This window comes from Danaus plexippus, chromosome 12 (genome assembly GCF_018135715.1).
Source record: "Danaus plexippus chromosome 12, MEX_DaPlex, whole genome shotgun sequence".
Lineage (NCBI taxonomy): Eukaryota > Metazoa > Arthropoda > Insecta > Lepidoptera > Nymphalidae > Danaus > Danaus plexippus.
Genome location: NC_083545.1, coordinates 6,132,125 through 6,157,593, shown reverse-complemented (window position 1 = coordinate 6,157,593; position 25,469 = coordinate 6,132,125). Strand labels below are relative to the sequence as shown.

Sequence of the window (25,469 nt, the reverse complement as noted above, 5' to 3'; positions counted from 1 at the left end):
TTTAAATAAAAAGGCATTCAACCTGATAACAGTTGTTTTGGTATGTCATATAGTATTTAGATATATTAGTCATTTCATTTTAGGCGCCATATATATATATATTATATTATATTGGTATGGGTTATTTCTAAGTAAATATATATCTAAGACTATATTATGAACTATGAAATTCTGTGATTTATTTACGACAATAAAGTAACAATCCTAAGTTACACAAAAATTAAAGTTGTATTTTAGTGTCAAGGCCCGTAGTAATTTATTTTCTTCATATATCGTTAATTCCACATTGTAGGTGTATTGTTATTAAGGCAACTCCAATGAGTGATTCTAAAAAGTACCTAATAATCAAGTTCAAAATCAAAACACTGTTTTTTCCTGGAGGACAGTATTTTTATTTAAAAATCTCGATATAAGTAGACATAAAAGCGATCAGTTAAGATTCTGAAAATGTCGTGAGTCTAGATACCAAGTAGTCCTTGTACTCTCGAGCAAGATTTCCTGATAGGTCAATGTTGCATTGTTTTTCATACCAATGTTTGAATTTAATAAATTTATTCATAAATATAATATCAAAATGAAGTGATTTATTTAGAGGATATTAGAATAACAGTTATAAGAATATTCAATAAATTTAGATTGGTTAATTTTTATTAGAGGTTTTAAATTACTTATATCTATTTTTTTAAACATAATTTATACCTATATCCTATTGTGTTTTGGCAACGATCGACTACTGTCATCCGTCAGTTAAAATAAAAAAATCTTATGTCAAATCATTAGTTTGTCATAGGGTTTTAAAGGTTTGATTGGATTTTACATCTTTTGAATTACTTAATCGAATCAATATTACTTTGAAATGAAATTTGTTTGAATATTATAACTTTGCCATTTAAGATCTTTACATACACTACTCAGAATGTTGAATTCAAGTAAGTTTAACAATATTAGGCGTAACATTCATAGGAATATGTTTTATATTTAAATATTTTTTTTAGTATTTCGGGGTTTGCTTAACTTTGAAGAACCTCTAAATAAAGTAATAGAAGTTCGTTCGGACAATTACATTTCAAGACCAATTCATTGTAGAGAAGATTCTATGTTGCTTTACTTACCAAAAATACCCAATGATGGAAGAAATTCTAAAGATAAATATTATGAAATCGTGCTGCATAAACCTTTTACCGAGAGCTTACATCAGATGTATAGGTATGTAATTTATTAGTTAAGATGTGATTCACCACTGGTCTGGCTCATAACGTATATTCGTATAACTATTTGTCTTTGTGTCAACAGCTTATTTAGATCTGAAAGTCGCGAGGAATGTGAAGAAAGATTTATTGTATTTAAAGAAAGAATTCCACTTTATGTCAAAATAACCAAGGAAGTAAGTAGAATATAAAAACGATTATATTTTAAACTTAATTACTTTGAAAGACCCCATTATCTTTAGTGTTCGACTTTGGACTAAAATAGGTCATCATAGATGATATCATTTTAGTGATCTATGACTGTGTATTACATGATTTCAGTATTATTAATTTATACACAAAAAATATTTAAATACATCAATCAGATGTATATTTTTAAGCATAAAATTGTATTTTATTTCTCTATAGTGTAATGTGGCAAGTCTTCAAAAGATATGTGACACACTCTCAGAACATAGATCTTGGACGTTGGCTCACTTGGTTGCACACTATGGACTTTGTGAACTATTCAATGATCCGGATATACAGAAACAAATTGATGATATCGATCCCACCATGGGGATAACGCCATTAATGGTAATTTTTTTTTTAATTAAGAAACCATTTCTGTATTTAAGTGGGATATAAATACTCCAATTTTGCACATAGTAAGTGTTATTGAAATGGCGTACTAGTAATGAGAAAAACAAATTTAATTTGTTACAAGTTTTATTATGTAACTAAAGTAATGTAAATAGTTTTAATCAATCAAACAAAATTAATCTATATTATCAGTAGAATGATATTTTTTATGATAAGGCAACACTTAAAAAAATTATTACAAAACAAATGGTAACTATATAAAATTAGGTTATATAATGTTAATATGATATTGTACAAACGGAATGAGATACTGCTAACCCTGTGAAAATCAATCTAAGGTGTGGACGTAGATTAATAAAATTTGTTTGAATATGCAACCACAGATTACAAAAATGAGATATTAAATATCAAATTAATATTTCTATGAAACAATGTACTACATATTTATTGGAATTTAAAGGTTGTGAAAATCACTACTTTGTATATATATATTTTAAAGTAAAGAAATAACTGCACTTACTATATTGTAGTAAATTTCAGTGATAATAGTTTTGTTGAAAAATTAAACTTGAGCTTTTTAAGAATTTGCAATACCAAAATGAATGTTCAAAATTAAAATTACTACATTCACAAATATATACCATTTGTAAGAAAAAATATTGTTATTACATACAGACGAATATGTTATCAAAGTGACATGGTTTTGCTAAAACTATATATAATTAAAATATTCTATATAATGATATTAATTTCAGGTTGCAATTAAAAATAACAACATCAGAATGGTGCAGAGTCTACTATCGTTAAATTGTAGATTGGATGTAATTGATACAGAGGGCAACACAGTGTTCCACTATGCAGCGGCCAGTAACAAGGAAATTGTTAATGTGAGTTTTACTTTGTTTATCCGTTTGATGTGAGCCATACTAAGTAATCAACGTTTTGATAATTTAACACATATCTGATTAAAATCAAGCTCTTTTTTCATTCCTAATATTGAGTTATTTTTTTAATATGTCTATATAATTTTAATTTATAGGCCTTGACGGCAAAGACAATATCTTTCCTGAACAAGTATAATAAGCAAGGCTATACGCCGTTGCACATGGCCTGCCTCGCGGATGCACCTGATTGTGTACGCGCCCTTATACTGGCGGGGGCGGATGTTAATCTGTCGGCAACGCCCAGAAGTTATAATACTAGTACAATACCCGGTATGTTATATGATAGAAAACATAAAATACATATTATCTATGTATAATGTAAATACTATATTGATAACATGCGTTCTATTTCAAATTATATAAATTATTATCGAAAAATTTCTTATATATGTAGGTGTTGAATAAAAGATAAACGAGTCGGACTTGCAGGGTTCCGTAGCAGCAACTAGATGACATAATATAAAAGTTATTGTAGTGCGTTCTAACTGTGATCGATGTTTTATTAAAAAAAATAACTTGGTTTTACATAGTGTTTGTATGAACGACAAAGTTGTATATGCGTATTTTGAAAATGTATTATTTCTTAAAAACTAATAATGATATCTCTTTCAAACCAATTTTCGTTGAAAGTTTCCATTGAAATCTATTACATATATTTTTTTTAGTTTTCTCACTCTCTTATTTTAAAAGTTAAAGAGGGGGGGGACACGCTCATTTTTCCACATTGGAAGCGTCTGTCTATCTTTCAAACAACTTTTTTAAAGCCGTATCCATAAACACCCATCACGTATAGGTTAGCTAAAAAAAAAATATATTTTTTAATTAGTTCCATGTTTGGTTTGCCCCCCTTTAATTTTTAAATTTATTAATTTTTACTAAAAAATCAAATAGCGGTTACCAGAATACATCAACCTACAAAGTTTCAACTATGTAGGCTCAACAATTATAAGTAACGGAAATAAATGGCTGTGACACACGGACGGACCGACAGACATGACGAATCTATAAGGGTTCCGTATTTTGCCATTTGGCTACGAAACTCTAAAAAACATTATGAATAAGTATGATCTTATTTGTATGTTAAATTATTTAAGTGAATAGATAAAGATGATTCTATCCGATGTTGATGTCGTTCCAGCAACTTCAACAGGTTCCACGAGTTCAGTGTTGCCAGGTAATGAAGCAACGCTATAAACACATGAATGAACTTGAAATGCATACACAAAATTTTAGTGTTTTGGTACAATAACAAAATATGCAGAGGTTTGTCTATGTAACAAGATTATTAAAAGATGGTTTTACTTTGGTTGCAAAAAATTTGGTAACATTAATTAGATATTTTGCTAAATATAATTTTTATTAATATCATAAAGACATTCATTTGATAAAAATACCCAAGTTACGAACGACTCTCCTAAGTGATTACTGATCTAGTTTGTGTATTTTTATAATTGGAAATGTATTGCAATATTGTGTACAGAAGGTTGTGTAATTGTTTATTCACTTTATGACGTCACTGGAAATTCCCAATACTCAAAAATGATTCTCGGATTGAATTCTAGAAATGGTTTTCTACCACAACGTAGCACAAACACTGAACGACAACAACTTAATAACTCTGAACAATAGCTAATAAAGCATAATATTACAATTAACAACTAATAAGTAGAGTCGTTAGAGGGATATTAATATGTAAATCTATTATAAGGTATTGTTGTCTCTGAGTTCATTTGATCGAGGCTGTGTATCTTGGAGTGTCAAAATGGAGGAACGTTTTTTGGAAGATGTTTTGGGCTCATTAAAATGTATGCAACGGTTGTAGCGAACTTAATATGAATAGATTACAGTGTGTTCACATTGCAGGTATCGTGGGTGATGTGCTTCAAGACAACCAGCCGAAACTTTATCAGCAGGACATGAAACGAGGCGGCACTCCTTTACACTGGGCTATATCGAGAGAGGTCGTGGAGGCGCTTGCGAACAAAAACTGTGACATCAACGCTGTCAACTTTGATGGGAGAACCGCCCTTCATATTATGGTTTTAAGGGGCAGATTGGAATGCGCTATTGCGTTACTGTCGAGGGCCGTTGAACATTCCATAGGGGATAACGAAGGGAACACACCATTACATCTAGCAGCGAAACAGACTAATATAGCCATTGTCCAAGCGCTTGTAGTTTTTGGAGCGGAACTGGAAGCGAAAAATAAAGCTGGGTTCACAGCGAGACACATCGTCCCTAAAGAAATGTCGAACAACAACTACGATAAGATCCTTTATATACTGCACTCTGTTGGAGCCGAACGGTTAGTTGCGATTATTGTGACAGCTTTTTGTTCAATTACAAATTCTGTTTTCCCTTTAAAGTCACCGACCACGACATGAAAATTAAAAGCACAGAGCAAATATTTTATAAAGGTACAGTCGCATTAAAAATGTTTAACTCAATGGAGAGATTCTCCAAAGTGGTACTGTCGTATGCAACTATTTGAAATCTTAATCGCCATATTTATTATTTAGTACACGTATGAACATGGTTTCAAACAATTATACCATTCTAAATATCTTTGTCCTTAATGCACTTGATAGATGTTCGTCCAGCACTTCCGGTTGCGGTCCTGGCTGCGCTGCCCGCGGTGAGTACAATGGGGTACCACCTCAGGCAGTCGCGCGCGCCGCCACCAGGGAGATGGTCAGTGATATGCTCACAGCTGCAACCATGGCCCGCGCCGCGGCCATGAACGCCGACGAGAAGGTTGGACGGTGCGTTGGATATTAGTGATTCGGCGGCTCTTGAAATAAACTCCGATTATAATGAGGAGTTAACGGTAGATTATTCGATGAGAGGATATTTTAATCATCAGTTCTCATCAGGTCTCAAAGCAAAGGAGGTTTTTCTTTCGGTGATCAATTAGTTTTGTCTATCTCTGTCTCTCTTTCAATGAAACAAATAGATTTTTGGTGGCATAAAGGTAGGATTATTAATTATAATCCCAAAGTAAAATAGTAAACCTACAAAATAACAGTACGTAGTCAGTATATGACCAATGATTTAATTGCTTCAAGCATTAAAAATAGTTATTTTAAATGCATGTATGTATTTGCAGACTACTTTGCTTAGACGGAGGGGGGATCCGTGGCTTAGTGTTGGTCCAACTGCTGCTAAACCTCGAGGCTGCGGTGGGTAGACCTATCATAGAGTGCTTCGACTGGGTCGCTGGCACCAGTACTGGGGGAATTCTAGCTTTAGCATTGGCCACCGGGAAGAGTTTGAGGGATTGCCAAAGGCTGTACTTCAGAATGAAGGAATACGCCTTCGTGGGATCGAGACCGTATCCTTCGGAGGCTTTGGAGACAATTTTGAAAGAAAATTTAGGTATTTCCTTAGTTTCATTTCTATTGTATCTCTAAGTACGATGTGATAATCTAAATTTATATTTTATAGGAACGCAAACTGTCATGGCAGATATAAAGAAACCGAATTTAATGATACTGGCCGTTCTGGCAGATCGCAAACCAGTTGATCTGCATATATTCAGGAACTACCAGTCCGCGCAAGAAATATTAAACGAGTACAACGGAACTACTAGTAAGTGTCATATCTATACCATAATTAATTTTTTAATAATACCTGTCTTCACTTACTTGAGCTGTCGTTTCCAGGTCCTCATGCGGAAGCTGGAGACCAATCTACTGTGGTGTCTCTCCCGCCGCCACCGCCTCCTTCGCAACAGCTGGTATGGGAGGCGGCTCGAGCCACCGGCGCTGCACCTTCCTACTTTAGGGCTTCGGGCAGGTTAGAACAAATTATTTAAGTATACTTGATATACATGTATATATATATTTATATAAGTGAATTGAAGCCCTCAGAATAATTAACTATGGATATCTGACAAAAGTGTAAGTGAAAAAGCACATTGATTTGTCTATATGTATAGATTTGTCCCATGTTCAATTTAATTATTGAGAATTATGTTATATAATATTTTGTTTTTTTTCCAGGTTTCTGGATGGTGGTCTGATGGGTAACAATCCAACTCTAGACGCGTTGACCGAGCTGGCGGAACTACGACTAGCGCTGGAAGGCACCGGCCAGCACGAGAAAGCCAAAAACACTTACCTCAAGGTCGTAGTTTCCTGTGGAACTGGTGAGTGATGAAGAACACTCATTGTGAGACTCAGAGTTATTGTGACCCGTGAGAAGTTTTCTGACGAGTTTGTTACACCAATATATAGCACGGAAAAAAAAATTCTTCAATAAGATTTAACTTGTTTTTCTGAAGCGTTGTCATCGAAGGTGGTTGATTCATGATGCTTCATGCTCTAACTTCTGATGTTTGAGTCTATTTGGAATGTAATTTATATATTTAAATTTTTTAATAAATAAGTACAATTTCTTATATATTTAATTTCAGGTCTCATTCCCGTTTCTAAATTGAAAGACATAGATGTTTTCAAGCCAGAAAGTTTATGGGACACCGCTAGAGTGGCCTGGGGACTGTCTAACATTGGGGGGTTGTTGGTGGATCAGGTATTAAGATATGACAACACTTACATAACTTCTGTTGCTTTTCCCAGCACCCTGTATAGTTTGTATACAGTTAATATCGCAGCAGCCTTTATATACAGTTGTTACAATAATACACACATCGGAACAGGAATGTTTTGAATTTTAAGCATGATGTGGATTTGATCGTTCTGAATTTGAAAATAAATTTCTGTCTGTTTGTCTACGCATAATAAATTGTGATACAAATAACAGATGTAAAAATTTATCTTCACAGATATATTAATAATTTTTTACACCCAACCTTCGTCGAACCAGAACATTTTTATAAATATGAGACGATTTTGCATTCTTACAATAAAAACCGAAAAACTCATGGTTTTATTGCATTTTCTGTCGCACGATCTCCATATACTTACAGTATATACAGGTTGTTCAATAAAATCTAGTCATTATATCTAATCTCCCGTATCTTTCAGGCGACACAGTCGGACGGCCGCGTAGTGGAGCGCGCTCGTTCCTGGTGCTGGTCGCTCGGAGCCCCCTACTATCGGTTCGCTCCTCAGATGTCGTGGGACGTGGCAATGGACGAACGACTCGACGAGCGGCTCGTCACAATGCTGTGGGAAGCCCACGCGTACATGCGCAGTCAACGAGATAGACTCGTCGAACTCGCCACGCTACTGAGATCCCATGGTAATTATCTTATATATACATAATATAAAATTATTATAGTCTTACTCACACATACATACATAAGTGCTGGAAAAATTTTATTTATACATATGTATAACATATTCATCAGCGACACATACTTATTACTTATACCAACACTGACATTATATATTTAAAATCGTCCATGTTGAATGTGTACCTACACATAGTATAGTATGAACTTTATTATATACACACCTATACATATATAATTTGTCAAAATACTTTGTTTAATGTGTTTTCTGAATTTCAGATATACCGATGTCCGGTTAATAGAAACTGTTGCAGGCTACAAGTAGGATCCGTAAAGTATTCAGAGGCGTCATCCGTAGCATCTGTAACTTTATAACTATATAAGGGATACAATAAGATTGTTTTAGTGAAACTGTCATAATAAAATTGGTATTCAAATAATTTATTTATATTGTTGTTAAATAAAAAGATTATTTAAATATTTACTTAGTCAATATTGTTATATTTTCTATAGAACAATGTGATGAAATAGCTTCCCATGGAATTGTTTTTATTTTTTATCTTTTTATGTTGTGTCATATGTATTTTACTTACGAAAATTCCATTAAGAGTAGTAATAATTTTAATTTAATTTTCTCTCTATTTTATTTGTTGATTAGTTAGGCATGATTCTGTGATTTATTATTAATTTTGGCACAATTGCTTCTGATACTTTATTTTGTTTTGATGTTTTAGTAGCGGGATGTTAGGATAATTAATAATGCACATTAAACTAAAATGTTTAGAAGAATAAGTAAATTACAAGCTTTATCGCAAGGTTTATATCAACGGAGTGCTTAGAATTGCAGAAGCAAATGTGTATTGACTGATTGTAATTCTTAATAAATGTGTAAAGGAATGGAAGTTTAATTTAAAGATGTCATTATTCACAAAGCACTTTATTTTTATAAAAGTTTCTCACTAAGAGGCTCATACAAAGACTCAATAATATCACATTTCTCATGTGGATATTATCAATCCACGACCTAATCTAGTACTAAATAGTCTATTCTAATATTGCCTAACTAAGTACCACATGTACTGAACCCGAAATAATCATCATTAACAATAAAAACATGGAATATTATATTTTTGAAAATGTTATGTTATAGAGAATATATATATATAAATACATAGAAATAATATAAGTACAACGAGATTCTTATTATTAATGATGGTACTCGACGGACAGACCCCGAACATTTTAATTTTAAAATACACAAAGTACTTAACTAAATATGTATGCGGGCAGTAAATAAATTTCAGACAGTTTTCGCGGACGAGGTTGTTCACGTCGTAATCCTCTTCATATCAATAAATGACAAATTACGACTTACACGCTTCCACCCAATAGTTGGTTACTGTCAAGTGTCAAAACTAGTGACAGGTGTCGTTTGGAAACAATCGCTTAAACGACATGAATTGAAAGAAACTTAAATTACTCTAAAAAATAATTATAGGAACGGTAACTTAAGTTATTAAAGTAGTATTTGTAATAAAAGATAAAATATAATAGGTCTTCTATTGGCGTTATTAGAAATCAGATTATCAAGAAGTTTTAAAGACTTTCATGAAGAATTAAAACATAAATAGCTTGTTAAACAAACTGAAAGTAGTATTTTTGAGCTATTTACCTCATTTTAAAAACAATATTACTGGTGCTGTTTTATTGTCGAAGTTCAGGAACTGTTGGAAAGACAATTATAATGATTTCGAAAAGTATTAGAAATGATTTTTATTTGTTATTTGATGTGTGACGGAGATAACCAATAGAAGACCCCAAAAACATATTAATCATCCGCTTTAATATTATTAGGTGTCCGAAGTATTCGGTAGTTCATGTTCAGAAAACTAATGAATTTACGTATTAAATTGTGGGCTGTATAAATAAGATTTTTAAATGATTCTAGTAAGTAAAATTAGTTGGTAAATTATGTAGTTAGGAAAACATATTTCATACTTTCATATTTTTTATCTATAGTTCCTCTGTATTAAAATTTTAAAGCCGTTGTCTAAGATAAAAAAATACAATATGTGAAAATAATTCTTCAATTTTCAAATTCTTATATTTAATTACGTTTTATACATGATTTTTTTTTCTAGTTTATTCTTATAATATATAAATGCTTCTAAAAAAATTAAGAATCATTTAGTACAACCGTAGTCATGATTTCAGAGCCAATTAAATTATATTTGGCACGAAAAAAATTAAAAGTATATAAATTAGATAAAATATTAATAATAAATTTAATTTTAATCAATGTACTAAGTACGAAATAAAATAATTTTGAGCTTATTATAGAAATAAACTGTTCACAAAATAAATAAAAAATTATCAATTCAATTGCTATTATTGTCTTTAAATAAAATGTAATGGAAACGAGGAAAAAGTAACTCAATCATATGTCTCAGTGAAAAGGCAGTTATTGAAAACTTACAAAGATCTTAAATCTAATGTTTTGGACTCGTGTACACTTTTATTATTAGTAAAAAAAAAACTATGGGAACTTTAGTCTTTGAATGTAATATTAACAAATAACAGTCTACTATATTAGGATTGTTCTAAGGCTGTGTATACACTACCGATATTTCCAATGGCAACACCGCGAATAACCAACGAGCAACAACCCTACGACAAATTATAACAAAAGTTAAAATAGCTGCCGCGCCCCTAAATCGAATATCACAATTAACCTTTGGACTCATCACCAAACAGTACATAAGTACGTCTCAGTATATATCTTCCTGCTCCATGTTCGATATCAAATTCCTTTTCTCTTCCTTGCCGGGTTTAGCGTCGACTAGCGTCGGCCGAATGGAGTTACGAGGCTCGAAACATGGCTGTCGAAAAAAATAATATTTCAGCAATCATTATTATTTTATTATCAAGCTACATAGTAGAGGACTTTATATTAGCCTTGAGAAAAGACCTTCGAAATAATATTTTCGATTGAAATAAATATTCTCATTATAAGTTAATAAATTCTCGTATAATTTCTTTCTTATCGTTTAATGGTAATTTATATGACATATTTTATGACAGTGAAACGGTAAATTTTAATTGGTTTTAATCAATTGTTACGCTTGGTTTAAAACACATTTTTCTCGATGACAACAAATTCGCTAACTGATTGTGTACCTAAATTAACGAAATTACATAAGTTTTTAAAAGTAAATATGTAGATAATTTCGATTGGATTGGACTTGACCTTTAAATTATACGTCACTATGAATTATACATTATTTGTTAATATTTTTCTTGTAAACACCGTCTGATTTACGAGAATAATAAACGTATTGATAGGAGATAAGAAGTGAAGGAGGTCTTAGTGTATTCACTGCTGATTTAATCTGTGGCAAGGTTATCTGTAATAATGACATTAGCTTTACAACGATGTCTGAATAAATATTACAAACAAAATACCGTTTGTTTTTACTAAACACTTTTTTTAATCCCTATTACAGGTTAATAATTATATTAGTATTTGATTAACAACATCTTAAAATCCATAAAAACATACAAATCGTTAATATTTCAGTTATATATGTATTGTTATTTATCGAGCGGTATTTTTAATTATAAGGTCAAAACAAAACGACATTCTGAAAGTTTAAAAACAACCATAGAACGTACATTTAAATTTCAAAATAGTATTCTGTGTCGACGAACATTTATTTCACTAACTACTTATTTCTTACTATCGCGAGAAAAAAAATACTGCAGTGCAAAATGTCGTCTGGTATAGTAATTCGTTATGGTCGGTTGGTTGTTTTAAATGGGGCCTACTAATATTTTTTATTCTATTACGTTTATCTATGTAACGAAAATCTACAGTTGACAATGACAGTAACCAGTGATACGTCATAATACTTTTATAAATGTATATATTATTGTAATTTGTAATAATATCGATATAATTGAGTTAATCTCACCGTTTCACAAATGTTCATATTGCAGCAGTCCTCGATGGTTATCTCACAAGCGTCTGGTCGGGCCGTCAGCGGAGTGCCGCTCTTGTTAACTATTATACGCTTCTTTATTCTGAAATAACGATGTTTCATTGCTTATTTCAAAGACAAAATCTTTAAGTAAATCCGTTTATTTTTTGTGTATAGAAATGAATATAAAAAAACAAGTGCCGTAAACAAGTAGACTATTTGACATTTACGATCAATTCAAAATATCAGTCGACAACAGTGACACTTTATTTCGTTGATTTTTTAATCGTTTTTCTTTCGTCGTATAAGATTAACTGTTTTCTTCTGCGTTTCTATAAAAAAAAGCACATTATGTTCGCAAACGTCTCAATATTTTCAACTCGTTAACAGTCCTAACTAAGCGGAACGCCGAATTGTTTGATAACTAAAAAAGGCAGACATTCTGTACAACAATTAATATGTAATTGCAGTTTTTACTAAAGTCAGTAAATAGCGACGGGTTTGTAGTAGTATCATTACAAGTAGTTTCATTACTAGTAGTATCATTACATATCAAGTAATATTTTGGTTTGATAGTGTTTATATTATTAATGACCATAACTTGATTTATTTTGATTATATCCACATTTCAATGTTACTTGTTTATAAGCTAATATAAATACAAACAAATTAAATTAATGATAATGTATGTTAATATTGTTTCAGGTTGAGACCTTCAGATGAATGAAAAAATGTACATATGTATTGTGGCATGTATTACACACACACACACATACACTGTTACATTAAATAATATGTATACATAGTAGATCTCACCTGGGCCTCCGTCGAAGGTACAGTACATTAGCTGCCAGTACGGCGCTGGTGAGTGCCAGCAGTCCAGCCAGCACTCCCAGCGCTAACAGCACTGGATCACGTACAGTATCCCACCCAGACACGCACCCTAACATCAGTAACGATGAAGAGTTCACTTGGGTACAGCTGCAAATGGAATAATTTTGTCTTTATTGGTATTGGGTACAACTGCAAAAATATTTACCATCATCGGTAGGGAAAGTTTTGGTTTTATTTTAAAGAGAAATACAAACAATTTAAGCTTACAGTATTAAAGTCTTTGAAAACTCTTTCAACTATTAGTATTAATTCTTTATATGACACATATTTTCTCTATCCATAGAGATGATAAATGTTGGAAAATGTGATTGGAAAATCCTTTAAGTAGTATTTTGTTCAGACTTGATATTAATCTTACTTGTGAATTTCTCGTACCAAATTAGCCGAGATACATATTTAAAAGGACCTCTTTTTGTGTATGTCAATTTTATTTATATTTCTTGTATTTGGCCTATTTTCTTAGAAATCGCTAATAACTTTGTAATTACATACTTGCAGGGTTCTACAAAGGGTGTGTCCGTTGTTTTAATTGGCTCAGGTTTGAGAGTTTCACAGCGGACGCCCTCGAAGTTATTAGCACATTTACAGCTTGGCTTGTTTTGTATGAGCGAGCACTCGCCGTCATTCAAACAATATCCATAGCATACATTTAGTTCACACCTTTGTCCAGTGAAACCGGCTTGACACCTGTTATGTTATGAAGAAAATTATTATAATAATATTTGTGTAATGTTTTATTCAATATATAATTCTCTTTGAAAGATGTTTCGATCAGTCATAGTATATGTTTCATTATATAGATCCTGCTGAAATTAACTAAGATTTTAAGTTACTCACTTGCATTGAGGTTTTCCTTCACTGTTGCTGGTGCAGTCGCCGTTCAAACAGAAGTTCTGACAAACAGATATTTCACACCTGTCTCCGATGTATCCCGGGGAACATTTACAATCAAATATCCCGGTCTTGACTCCATGAAGACAAAATAGACCGGCATCTCTAGGAATGTTGATGGAATCGTTCACTGAGCTGTGATTTTTCTGCAATTTAACCAAAACTTCGCATCCCGATACTCCTTCTGTTTGATCAGCTACTTGATAGTTAGCTACAATCCCAAAAGGGACTTCGGTGGAGAACTTTATCAGTTCCTCGGGTTCCGTATTAGTTGCATTTTTCGATATCCTCCATACTGATTTGTATCCCCAATCCACCCAGTAAACATCATTCTTTGAGACAGTTAGCGTGTTCGGCTGGTGGTAAGTTCCGGCGTATATTGTACTCCTGTCCTTGCCATCTAAGTCAGACGATTCTATGGAGTAATGGATTCCTTCTTTATCATCAGCCCAGTAAAGTCTCTTGGTTCGCTGGTCGACTGCAATGCTTACCGGCATATGGATATCAGTGGAAACAATAACACGCCTCTCACTGCCATCCAAGCGAGCTCTTTCTATTGTTGCTTTAGTAATATTGGTGTTCGTCCAATAGATATAGCTGTAAAAACAATATTTTTTAATTACTAATTCCCTCTATATTTTATTTATACGGTAACTACAAAACTCACCCTCTACAACTATCAACAGCAATGTCTCTTGGGATTTCGTCGTTCATCTTCATTAAAAGATTTCCATAGATACTGTCCTTTGACCTCGGCCACAGAGAAACCCAGTAAATGCTTCTCTCGTTGGTGTCGGTCCAGAACATTTTTCCGCTGACGGGGTCAAATGTTAGGCCTTGTATGTTCTCGTAGGATCTTCTGCCGACTAACGGCAGATATTTCTTCGTGATTAGATTGTAACTAAATATCGAAGCGTTGTCATTCTGTTTGTCGACGAACAACAGCATATTATGTACGGCGTCATAGGCCAATGCCGTCAGATCTCTGAATCTTATGCCTTCATTGTTAGTTTTAGTTTGATTAGTGTAAAATTCTAGTTGGTCCCCTGTTGTTATGGCGATATCTACAACAATAGTTCCAAGGTCAGACTCGAGTTGGGAACAAAATCTCAATAAACACCAACCAACTATTTATATACTATTTTTAAGTGTTATATAACAGTAATAGCATTACACATAATTTGTACATAGTTTGGCAGATGCATAGAGAGGTCCCGTGATCTCTTAGTCACTTACGCAACGTTTTGCGTTAAATATTTTATCTTAAAACATACTTGTATACAACCTATTACGCTTTACAGACGTCAAAATAATTGAGTAAATATTTGACGTAGTACGAATGTAAGACGAATAGATATAAGAAATTGTTAAGATGATTTATTAGCGTCTGTGAGGAATGAGGTTGCTTCATGCTTGTATAGCAACAGTACAGAACAGTGGCATGGTGATCGTTAATCAAAAGGCATCCTAACTGGGGTCAAGTATTTTAATTTATTTGCTATACGTTGTAGGTACGAGCGACTAATTTGTAATGTAACGTACCGATTCACTGTAAATTCAACTTTATTTTTTATATTCGTTACAAAAATTTAACAAAACTAAAACAACTTTAGGTGGAGGAATAAGAATTTATCAATTTACGTTCTAAGAAGAAGGTTTATATCAAAATAAATACAAAACAATGTATCCTTCGTGGTTAACAAGATTTTTTTTTGTACATATAATTTTGCCTACATTAATATATTATATTAATGTATAAGTATAGATTATAAATAATTATCTATTTGTTTTTATGTGTCAAATAAAAAATATAAACAATCTTGACGTATTTTAAATCCCGGTATACAAAACCATGATTATATAAAATAACTGGTATGCGTTATATTACTACGTGGTCTTTGAAAACGTTATTTACGTTTTAGTGACGTCACAGACGCGTGGGTCGTCTGCACATTTGAATATTTTCTTACAGTTTGAGTGTGACATAAGAATATAAATTTCCATTGTATAAAACCAACAATTTATATGTAGAATAAATATAACTTAAATGATTACATTGTGTTAGGATCTGTCCCGCAGATAACATTAAAATTCGATTTATAGGAGAAATGCATAAATTTTTTATGTACCCTACAACATTAAGCACATACAGTATTATAAAAGATATGATAGCTGATCTCTTGTTGAAACATGTACATATCCTATACATATATATTTAATTTAAATATATATATAGTTTTGATTTCTTATAATTACGATTGAATTGTGTCATTCCTTTGACCCAATTGTTTAATGATCCGTACATTTAATGTCCAAACGATTTACACAATCAATTCATACATTAAATATTTAAATTAATTTTTTTGTAATGTATTGATGTTTATTGTAATGAAAATTATAAATCTGTTATGTTTGCTGCAATGTTACATTTATGAACATTCAAGTTTTATTGGGACTCTGCTAATTGGCTTTGATAAAAATATTAATGATTATATATTAATAACGGACATAAATTACAAGTGGAGGAAATAATAATAATAATAATAATAATAATCCCTTATCAGCTTGGGTTATATTTATTTTATTGTTTTCTTGAATAGCAACATTGTTTAATCTTTAGGAATTGTGTTTTAATGAAGTTCGAATTGAAATAGGGTAGAATTGGATGGACTTTTTGGTGTATAAAAAAAAATAATACAAAAATAAAATTAATATTACAAAAAAACTATATATTAAACACACACACACGCGCGCACACACATTAATATATATATATATATATATATATATATATATATATATATGAGAATATCATTTGTCTGTAACCGTAACGTAAGCTAACAGAGAATGACATTTTTACTATAAAATATGATAGAAACTGAAATATATATCTCCTTTAAAAGTGTATTTTCTCATGTATATACGTATTAGTTTAAAGACGGAACCGGTTCATACATATTGATAAAATACACACGATAGTAATTATTATAAAACGTAAAATATGTATTACATGAGAAGGCTTTACTATATCAATAAAATACATACATACATACATTATGTTCAATCATCAAATCTATATCTTTTATCTATACATAAGATATTGTTTATATCCACTGATATAAATATATATTATTGTCATATGTGATTGGTATGCGGATATAATTGGAGCCAAAGTTTACTTATAGTAAGGTTACCCAAGTGATTAATTTATTAACCTAATAACATAACCAATAATATATAAGGTGCGGAAGTCTTGGTGAAAATAATATTAAAGAATTTTAATTTGGATAATGACGTCATCATTTCAAACATTCGTCAAACGATGTCAATGACTGGAAACTGGCTGTATTTAGTATCACGATAAAACCTTTCGTAAAAGTATATAAATGTGTAAAGATATGAGGCAGCGGTTATCTTATAATAAATAAAAATTTACTTTAATCAGTAATAACTATGCCCCGTAAGATTTACAGTAAGGTTTAACAATTTCAAACACCTGCATAAGCATTAATTGCAAAAGCATTATTAATAATAATATTGCTATGAAATTCTTAGACGTCAAAGTAATTCACTGAAGCATATATATATATATATATATATATATATACTAATAGATTTAATCGCGTACTTCAAGTTAACAAATAAGTATTACTAATTTAGAGATGAGATTTAACTTAAAAAAAATATATGTATTTTTCAGGATTATGCCCATCAATATCTAAATAGTATTAGTATATAAAACAATTAGTTATAATTCTTCATATTTTAGAAACGTACAGAAAAAGCATTTATATTATTTTATATATTAATATATAAATATATAAAATAAATCCGTGCTATTGATAATTTAGCACGTACTTAAATTATTTGAACAAAAACCAATGTCGATCTTAATTTACTATCAATATCTTATCTCCTTGTAATACAATTTTTTTTTATAAATAGTCATAAACAATACAATACTGCTTTATATTAAAAAATACAATGTAATCAGTTTTATGAATGTACTTTTCCTATTTATTGTTCTTGTTCCAAGTAAACTCAGCGTCCAATTAGTTTACAGTAAAGTTGTTATTATGTTTATAAAATAAATAGTGCCAAAAATATAACACTGACATTCGCGAGGTTACTTACAACGGCTATCAAGACCAAGGCTAGCGGCGGAAGGTTTTCGCAAAATTGTGAAATTTTTAATACATTTAGTTCAGTTTGTGCTTAATTATTCCAATCATGTATAACAGTCACGATTTTGAAGCATTAATGCGCGGCACAAGGTTTAGTGTTTCTAAGTTTCTGGACGAAAAAATATATTATTCTTCGCAGAACATTACCAAATATTTGTGAATAAGAATACATTATTTCTTGAATATTCGTTAATAAATCATATTATTATAATTGTATAAATTGCATTGATCCGATCGTTTTAGTTTGCGCTTATTTTAAATATAATTCATAGATTGCAAGTAATTTTGATTTGTGAGCAAATAAAGCCAGGCGTGTAACAAAACCATAAAGGAGCTGTTAGTTTAGTATTTGGCCAGCGAGTGGCGTACGTGGTCGAGAAGGTAGAATAAGCAAATACTTTAGAGATCAAATTTCACAGGCTTATTCACGATAAGTAGTAACACTATCCATTAGTACATACCCTTATATGTATATGTCCTTATGTATGTTAAAATTATTTTCATTAAAAGTATTTAATCAATAAAAAAAAATGGAGAGTTTTACACCATTACACAAACTAATTCAGAAAAAATACCTTAGATAATAAATATTCTCAAAGTGCTTCAATTGTATGTAAAATAATCAAGATATTTTATAATTTGAAGTAAAATTTTTGCAGAAACCGAATCAGAGATATTTCTTATCAGCCGATCCCTGTGACAATATAGTATGTAAGTGGGTCGATTCACAAATATCACGGAGACAGGACCGTTAAGATCATTGAACTACACATTATAAACACTATCATTTTCCATATATTAAAGATTTAAAAACATTATATTACTGAATGAGAAACATTTTGTTGATCTATCTTATCTATTGAAGGCTAATTTATGACAATTAGAAAAAACCATTTTGATTATATCACGAAGAAATTCTTTGATTTAAAAATCTAAAATTATTTTTTCTCTCTTGTAATGTGTATTGCTGTGAGCTGTTAGCCCCGCGGCTTTTACAGCGTCACCGGAAGAGCGGGCCAATACTGAGACCGGCCCGTTACAAACGCAAATTATTATGAGGGCTGTAAATTGTAGCAAAAAACAAGGAAACATAATATGTATAATGTTGTTTCCTTTCCGGATTATATATATGAATAGTGTTTGATAATCTAATCAAAACTTTAACGAAGATATTTTCCTCATTAATGAAATATATATACATATATATGTAATTAATTTGTTTGTTAATAATACTAATTAAAGACAGATTTACGAATAAATAATCGTATTTTCACATCATTAGTACTTTAATTCAATATATGTTAAGATTATTACGAGATATGTTACGTAATTAGACATTAGTAAAAGCCACTTGGAACACAAATCAATGATGTTTGTAACGTGACTCTGTTTTATTTATTGACCTCAACTTTGAATACGTCCAAGAGAGACATATATTGTATATACTTATTTATATATATCGATTAAATGCATTAATTATTTCCTGCACTAATGAAAACCCCAGATATTATTTTTTTGTAGGTATTATAATTTTTTTTTCTTCCATTTCCTTATTCTTTTACCTATTTATTTTGTTATAAATAACCTTTTTCCTGGTCCTAAATTAATTTAGACGGAATTAAACGTAAATAGAATACCTTTAATAAAGTCATTGTTTTATTGCCTTTGATTTCATTGTTTCTCGGTTTGACCTTTATTAAGATCGTGTTCATAGCATTCAGCTTTATCTAACTCTATAATACTTTCCTTCGGCTTCTGCTGCCTCGTTAATTATAATATTTTTGATTGATGATCTCAAAAATTCATATAGCTATGTATTAACGATATGTTATTTGTTTCATTTCAAAGTTTTATCAAAATCTGTACAGTAATTTTGACTGCACAAAAGCAAAAAATCTATACAATTACATACATACATAACTAAAAACTTTCATATTAAAAAAAATAGGAGGACTCATATCCCAGCTTTGCCTGTAAATATATATGGTGTTGGATTTCCTAGGATTTATTATATACATACAAACATTCTTACAAACTTTCGCTTATAACAATATTGTGTTTCTAGACTTATCTTGATAACTCATTAGAAAGGACGGAAAAGTCATTTGAAAGTAGTCATTGAAAGTCATTCTAAGAGCTCGTAAAAATCCTATGGACAGCTATCTATGTATGGGAAAATTTCCACTGATTTTATGTAACATGACTTTGACGGATTACTTGTTAAACAGATTAGTTTAAGATAAAAAAAATAATAATTAATAAATAAATCCAATTCATGCTTAACATAAGTCTGTATAATCACATTACATACGGAACATTCACAGTTTTTCATTCACAAAACTCCGCATGTAGTATTGACGTAGTTATTGAAAGTAGACCGGGAAACGCTTAGTATTATGTTACTATGAAAACTTGTGTTAAGCATTCTGTTATCGTGACTTCACTTTACAGTTTAGGTTTATTTCATCAAATAACATTTTAATTTTATATTCGATTGTGAAATTTTAGTTTATTATGTGTCTTAGTAACTACCGTGACCCGTGAGACGACTTGGTTTATCAAGTAACAAAAAATAATAAAACAGTTAACAAGATTAACGAGATTACACTTTTGAACACCATTACACAAAAACAGACTTAATTATATTTTAAAGAATTAACATTTCGAAACCGGATTTTTTTTCAAGATAATAGTAGCTATTACGTTTTAAGTATAATTTAACTTTGAATATTTTAATAAGAATATTATTATTATTGCATTAATTTTTATTTAATTCAGACGTTATTTTTTATGCTATAGCTTCATTCCCAATGGAATAGCCGGTATTTTGCTCATTGCAAAATATTATTATTATTTTTTAATTTCTTTAAACAGAGACACCGACTTTGTTGTCAGTCAAGAAAAAAGAACTAAACAAACATTATAACAAAACCTATTTCAATGGTAACATTATATATAATAATATGTTACCTTTAAAGATATTTATCTCAAAAATTGAGTATAATTAACGATAAGAACTTCATGTAGGTCAAATTAAAGTTTGTAGGTAATGTTGTTTTTGTCGGATACATCATATTTTTTCACGAATTTAGATATTTATAATTAAAAAATTTGCTCCTAGAAATATAATACAGATATTTATTTACAAATTTCCATTGTGTAAATTTTTAATGAAATAGATTATATAAGTAATATCACCATCACCAGAGATTATAATTTATATTATACATATAATATATAAATTATACATTTATCTATCTATATACATGTATGCTACTGCTGCTGCTACTGCTTATGTATCAGATTAAAATATAAATGAACATGTGTTTTGATAACATTATGATACCAATGTTGGACAAAAAAACTCGTATTCCTAGAAATATATTACACAATGTTTATTAATGAAAGAATTTTAAGGCTTGTGTTTAAAAAAATAAAGTCCAAGTCAAAAAAGGAATTCATAAACAAAATCCAAGATATACATCCTATAAAGGCGTGCAATATTCGCGTCAACAGAATTAAAACCTTTTTGGTTTTTTTATTTAAAAACAAAACTATACGTAATGATTATATGCAATGGTTAAACGCAAACAGAACAAATTAATTCCAATTTTAAAGATATAAAATCATTAAAATGTTAAGTATTATTTATATAATAAAAAAAAACTTGGCAAACCCAAAATGTCTGACCGTGTACTAGATTTAGCCGGTCGCGTACGTAGTTGACAACAATAAGACATCGGTATTGAGCAACTGTGATTGTCTTCGGATTTCTCTATAATTTAATTGTATAGAATTTTCCAGTGTAACGCAAATAACCTAGTTTCTGGTATAGATGTTTATGTTTCAATGATTTTAATTTTATTTCAAATTAAATTACATTAGCCGCAAGAAGAACCGTTTTTTTAATTAATAATGTGTATAGTTTCATCGATCTTAATTTATTAGAATATAGTTTTTTTTTATCAATTCTTGAGTTTACTGAATTAATTAAAATTACTTTGTCGAAGATTTTCGCGTGTATTCATTTACATTTTACATAAAACTAACATTTTCAGATATTATTATGGGTTTTTTATTTTATACATAATTCCGACGTTTCGGTTCCTTTGGAGAAACCGTGATCACAGGCAGACGAGATGAGAGTTACAACTTTTAATTAATTAAAATAAAAAAAAGAAATTAATTTTTTTTTTTCATAAAACAAAATATCTGTGACATTAAAATAATAATTATTCCAAATTCAAATTATCATCTTCACATTAAATACAGCTGGGGGAACAATCGTTTTTTTTTCTTAAGTGTGATTTCAAGAAAACTATTACAGTGAAGTTAATTTAAACCAGGCCGACTATAGGATGTAATCAAGTATTGAGCACATTTCCTTGACAACCAACACAAGGTTACATCCAGAGAATTACTGACTTTCAATAGCAATAATTATTCATATTTTTTTCCTTCAATTAACCAGGGTGTAGTTATTTAAAAAAAAAATATCTTCAAAGAAAAATATATTTTTATTTTCGTACTAGAATTGCAGGAATTCATTTTAAATAATGGAACTTACACAAAATTAAGTATAATAGGATTAAAACTTGCCGTGATAATATATACGCAGGAAAACTATGTATAAGATAATGTTTAAATTTATATTTATATGTTATAATATACAACAGGGACTTTCTTCACTTGATTATTTAAACTCTGAACTCCGATAGCGATGAGCGTAAATCAAATAACAACAAAGTATTATATTTATTATTGATGCTTATTTGATTGATATAAAACTAGTGTTCTCCCGGGACTCCGTGCGCATCATATTCAGTAGTGGTTAGAGCCGGTTAAAACGATAGATATGGTTGGCAACCGGCAGCGACATCTATTGTCATGTATATACAACTGTTATGCAATGGTCCATCGAGAACTACATAGGAACTCTGTTTAAATTATAGTCTGTCTTAATCCGATGTATAAGCTATAGTACTGTAACGTTTATTCAAAATACGTAAAGTAGTTTTTGCATGACATAGTGACAAACATACAATCCATACATTCTTACAAAGTTTCGCATATATAATATTTGCAGGATATATAACGAAGATTTTTATCAGTGGTAATTCACGAGTTAGTGAGTTAAACTCAACACGGCCAGTTTCCAGTTACATCATTCATATACCTTAATGAAGAAATTTAACCTTTAGCTTGAACATGCAAAACTCATTATGAGGGTAGCCTACAGAAAATATATACATGTAAGAATATATCGTGTTCATTAAATAAACTTAAATAAGTTATAATTTTTTTTTTAATAGAAAAACATATATATTCTTCATTTTGTCAATTTGCAAGTACTGAGCATATTTCTTTGCGGCTTTATGTCATGTAAGCTTAAATTATTGTTATTAATTATATCTTTTTTAGTCTGTGCTTGCTGGAATTCGACTTTAAACAAATTGTAACATGACATCAGTTAGAACAGATAATGCAAAATAAAAAGTCTGGCACTTTTACTATATATTTGTAATCGTTGCCAAATAAAAGATAAACAAATCTACTGAAAAACAACATTAAAAGTAACCAATATAATAGATGATGAGTCCAGAAGCGAGTCCAGACTTAGGGCTGCACACAATCTTTGCCTCAGACTTATCGTGTAATCTAGACCGAGCGTTAATCGTAGACGCACTACGTTAAAGTACTTGTTTCCCTGTTTATGACCACTTCAGTAATATGTGCTAATTACAAGAGTTCTCGAGTATTGAGAGCTATAATTAACATGTATAAGTGGGTACAGAGCTGAAACCTGTCCCTCTGAAATAGTAAAAGATTAATTATATATATAAAGACGCGTTATAATCTTAATTTCAAGAACAAGATAAACATTTCTTTGGAGGTATTCGTTATCATTTATTTTAGAAGTTATACGACCTTTTCTCATTAGAGTAAATTTTATTATTTTACTATTTAGTTTAAAGTGTTTTGCATGTAATTAGAATAAATATACTTTATATTTACTTAGTATATTAAATGCTTGTATAGTAGAATTGTTAGTTATTTTCAATAAAAAAATTGTTTATTAAAATATACATATATTAAATAGGAACTTATAATAAGAATATTGTTATAAATTGAGTATATACCAATATATGACTAGGCACCGCCCGCAGATTTGCCTGCGTGTAATTTTTTTTTGACTTAATCTATGTTTTTTTATGATAAACATATATAGATTATAGACCTGAGTAATTGTGCCTTGTAAGAATAAAAAACAACTTTAGTTTATAATCTTCATAATATCCGAAATGGTTTTTTATCACCTAAAGATTGTCTTATTATTGATATAAGATTATCTTTGGAATGCAAAGCAAATAATTACTTATTATTTAAACAATTTATTTACTAATTTTTTTTTTATATATAGATATCTTCAAATATACCTACGTTAACGTGCATTTTCGTCAACAACGGTCTAGCATTAAATTTCCACTGACACACATTCTAGAAATCATCAATTAAATTATTATAACCGAAATAAATTAAAGATGCTATTAATGTAAATAATAATATAAAATTTTGTATAATAAAATTGCAATTGAATTAATATATTTTTATGTAATAAAGACTAAAGTAAGTTTTTTTAACAAGTAATTACGGCATTAACAACGCTAATAAAAATACCTACGTAGGTTATAAAATTCCGACGATTATGAATACAATGGTTCTGTGCTATCAATATTTGTTATAAAACAGAATTATTTAAATGAAACAACAAACATTAGATACAAAAAACCGCAAAGCGCTTTTCATATTTTCATTCTTCAGGAATATAATACGATCGCATTGTAAAGAACATATTTTGTTAATGCGTTGGAAAATTTATAGGCATTCTAAATTCGGTCGCCTTATACGAACCGCTCGAAGTGGCCTACGTGACTCGTGGCCCCCTCGCAATGGAGCCGTGGCGCCAAACGATTAACCGCCTTATTGACATTTTGTGTAACATCACTTAATAAGTAAAATTCTATAAACATATCCCGTGTCTTTCCTCAATTACGCGAACTCGACAATTGAAGTTGCGTAACACTAAAAAAAATCGCACGTGGTATATAGTAGTGTGTCAGCTGATCAGATACTTACCCCATGAATAAACTAACTTGATAGATAGCATGAGGAATGCGATCAAACACTTAATTTTGCACATTTTGTCTCAGAAATATTGAATATTGTACATTTATTGACGGTTATGAGCGAGTTTCAGCCGGCGGATAAATACGACCGCGTCGGACGCGTGGTGAACCGAAACTAAATATGAACGTAGCGTTCTGCGTTTCACTTCTATACCAAATAGGCCGGCCGTTTTGACGCGAAGTTGAATTCTAAATGCACAGAGGCAACGAGCTTATACTACGCAGACGATATCTTATCACTAATTGTAAAATTCGGAAATTGCACAGCCTTGAGATATTATTATCTCGCGATCAGCAGGTAATTAATTGTTACGTAATTAAAAAGGTGATTCGATGAATTATTTACTTTTTATAAACTGAACATATTAAATCTTTAAAGGTACTATTTGCTTATTCAATGAGATATGA

The 25,469-nt window shown here is 30.5% G+C and overlaps 2 protein-coding genes and 1 long non-coding RNA gene across 5 annotated transcripts; 2 read left to right on the top strand and 1 right to left on the bottom strand.

Annotated features, from left to right (window-relative positions):
- The first annotated feature begins 770 nt into the window (after positions 1-770).
- LOC116772359 (85/88 kDa calcium-independent phospholipase A2) lies at positions 771-8,825 on the top strand. Of its 2 annotated transcripts, XM_061522429.1 has the most exons (16): positions 771-929; positions 996-1,206; positions 1,294-1,384; positions 1,617-1,784; positions 2,546-2,677; positions 2,830-3,004; positions 3,873-3,908; positions 4,598-5,039; positions 5,323-5,496; positions 5,841-6,109; positions 6,179-6,322; positions 6,397-6,529; positions 6,736-6,881; positions 7,149-7,264; positions 7,720-7,936; positions 8,208-8,825. In XM_061522429.1, exons 1-16 carry the CDS (start codon positions 917-919, stop codon positions 8,225-8,227), a joined length of 2,487 nt encoding a protein of 828 aa, XP_061378413.1. In that variant the 5' UTR covers positions 771-916; the 3' UTR covers positions 8,228-8,825. The 2 variants fall into 2 exon arrangements, with proteins under 2 accessions (XP_061378413.1, XP_061378414.1); XM_061522430.1 differs by lacking the exon at positions 3,873-3,908.
- A 24-nt stretch (positions 8,826-8,849) lies between these two features.
- Positions 8,850-25,245, bottom strand: LOC116772340 (protein cueball). Of its 2 annotated transcripts, XM_032664493.2 has the most exons (7): positions 25,012-25,244; positions 14,358-14,754; positions 13,637-14,287; positions 13,292-13,486; positions 12,722-12,886; positions 11,900-12,008; positions 8,850-10,807 (listed from the first exon to the last, which is right to left on the bottom strand). In XM_032664493.2, exons 1-7 carry the CDS (start codon positions 25,073-25,075, stop codon positions 10,697-10,699), a joined length of 1,692 nt encoding a protein of 563 aa, XP_032520384.1. In that variant the 5' UTR covers positions 25,076-25,244; the 3' UTR covers positions 8,850-10,696. The 2 variants fall into 2 exon arrangements, with proteins under 2 accessions (XP_032520384.1, XP_032520385.1); XM_032664494.2 differs by lacking the exon at positions 11,900-12,008 and having other exon boundaries at positions 25,012-25,245.
- LOC133319140 (uncharacterized) lies at positions 12,005-13,901 on the top strand. Its single transcript, XR_009752831.1, has 2 exons — positions 12,005-12,404; positions 12,611-13,901. It is a non-coding gene; the product is annotated as an uncharacterized LOC133319140 (long non-coding RNA).
- Positions 25,246-25,469: the final 224 nt, after the last annotated feature.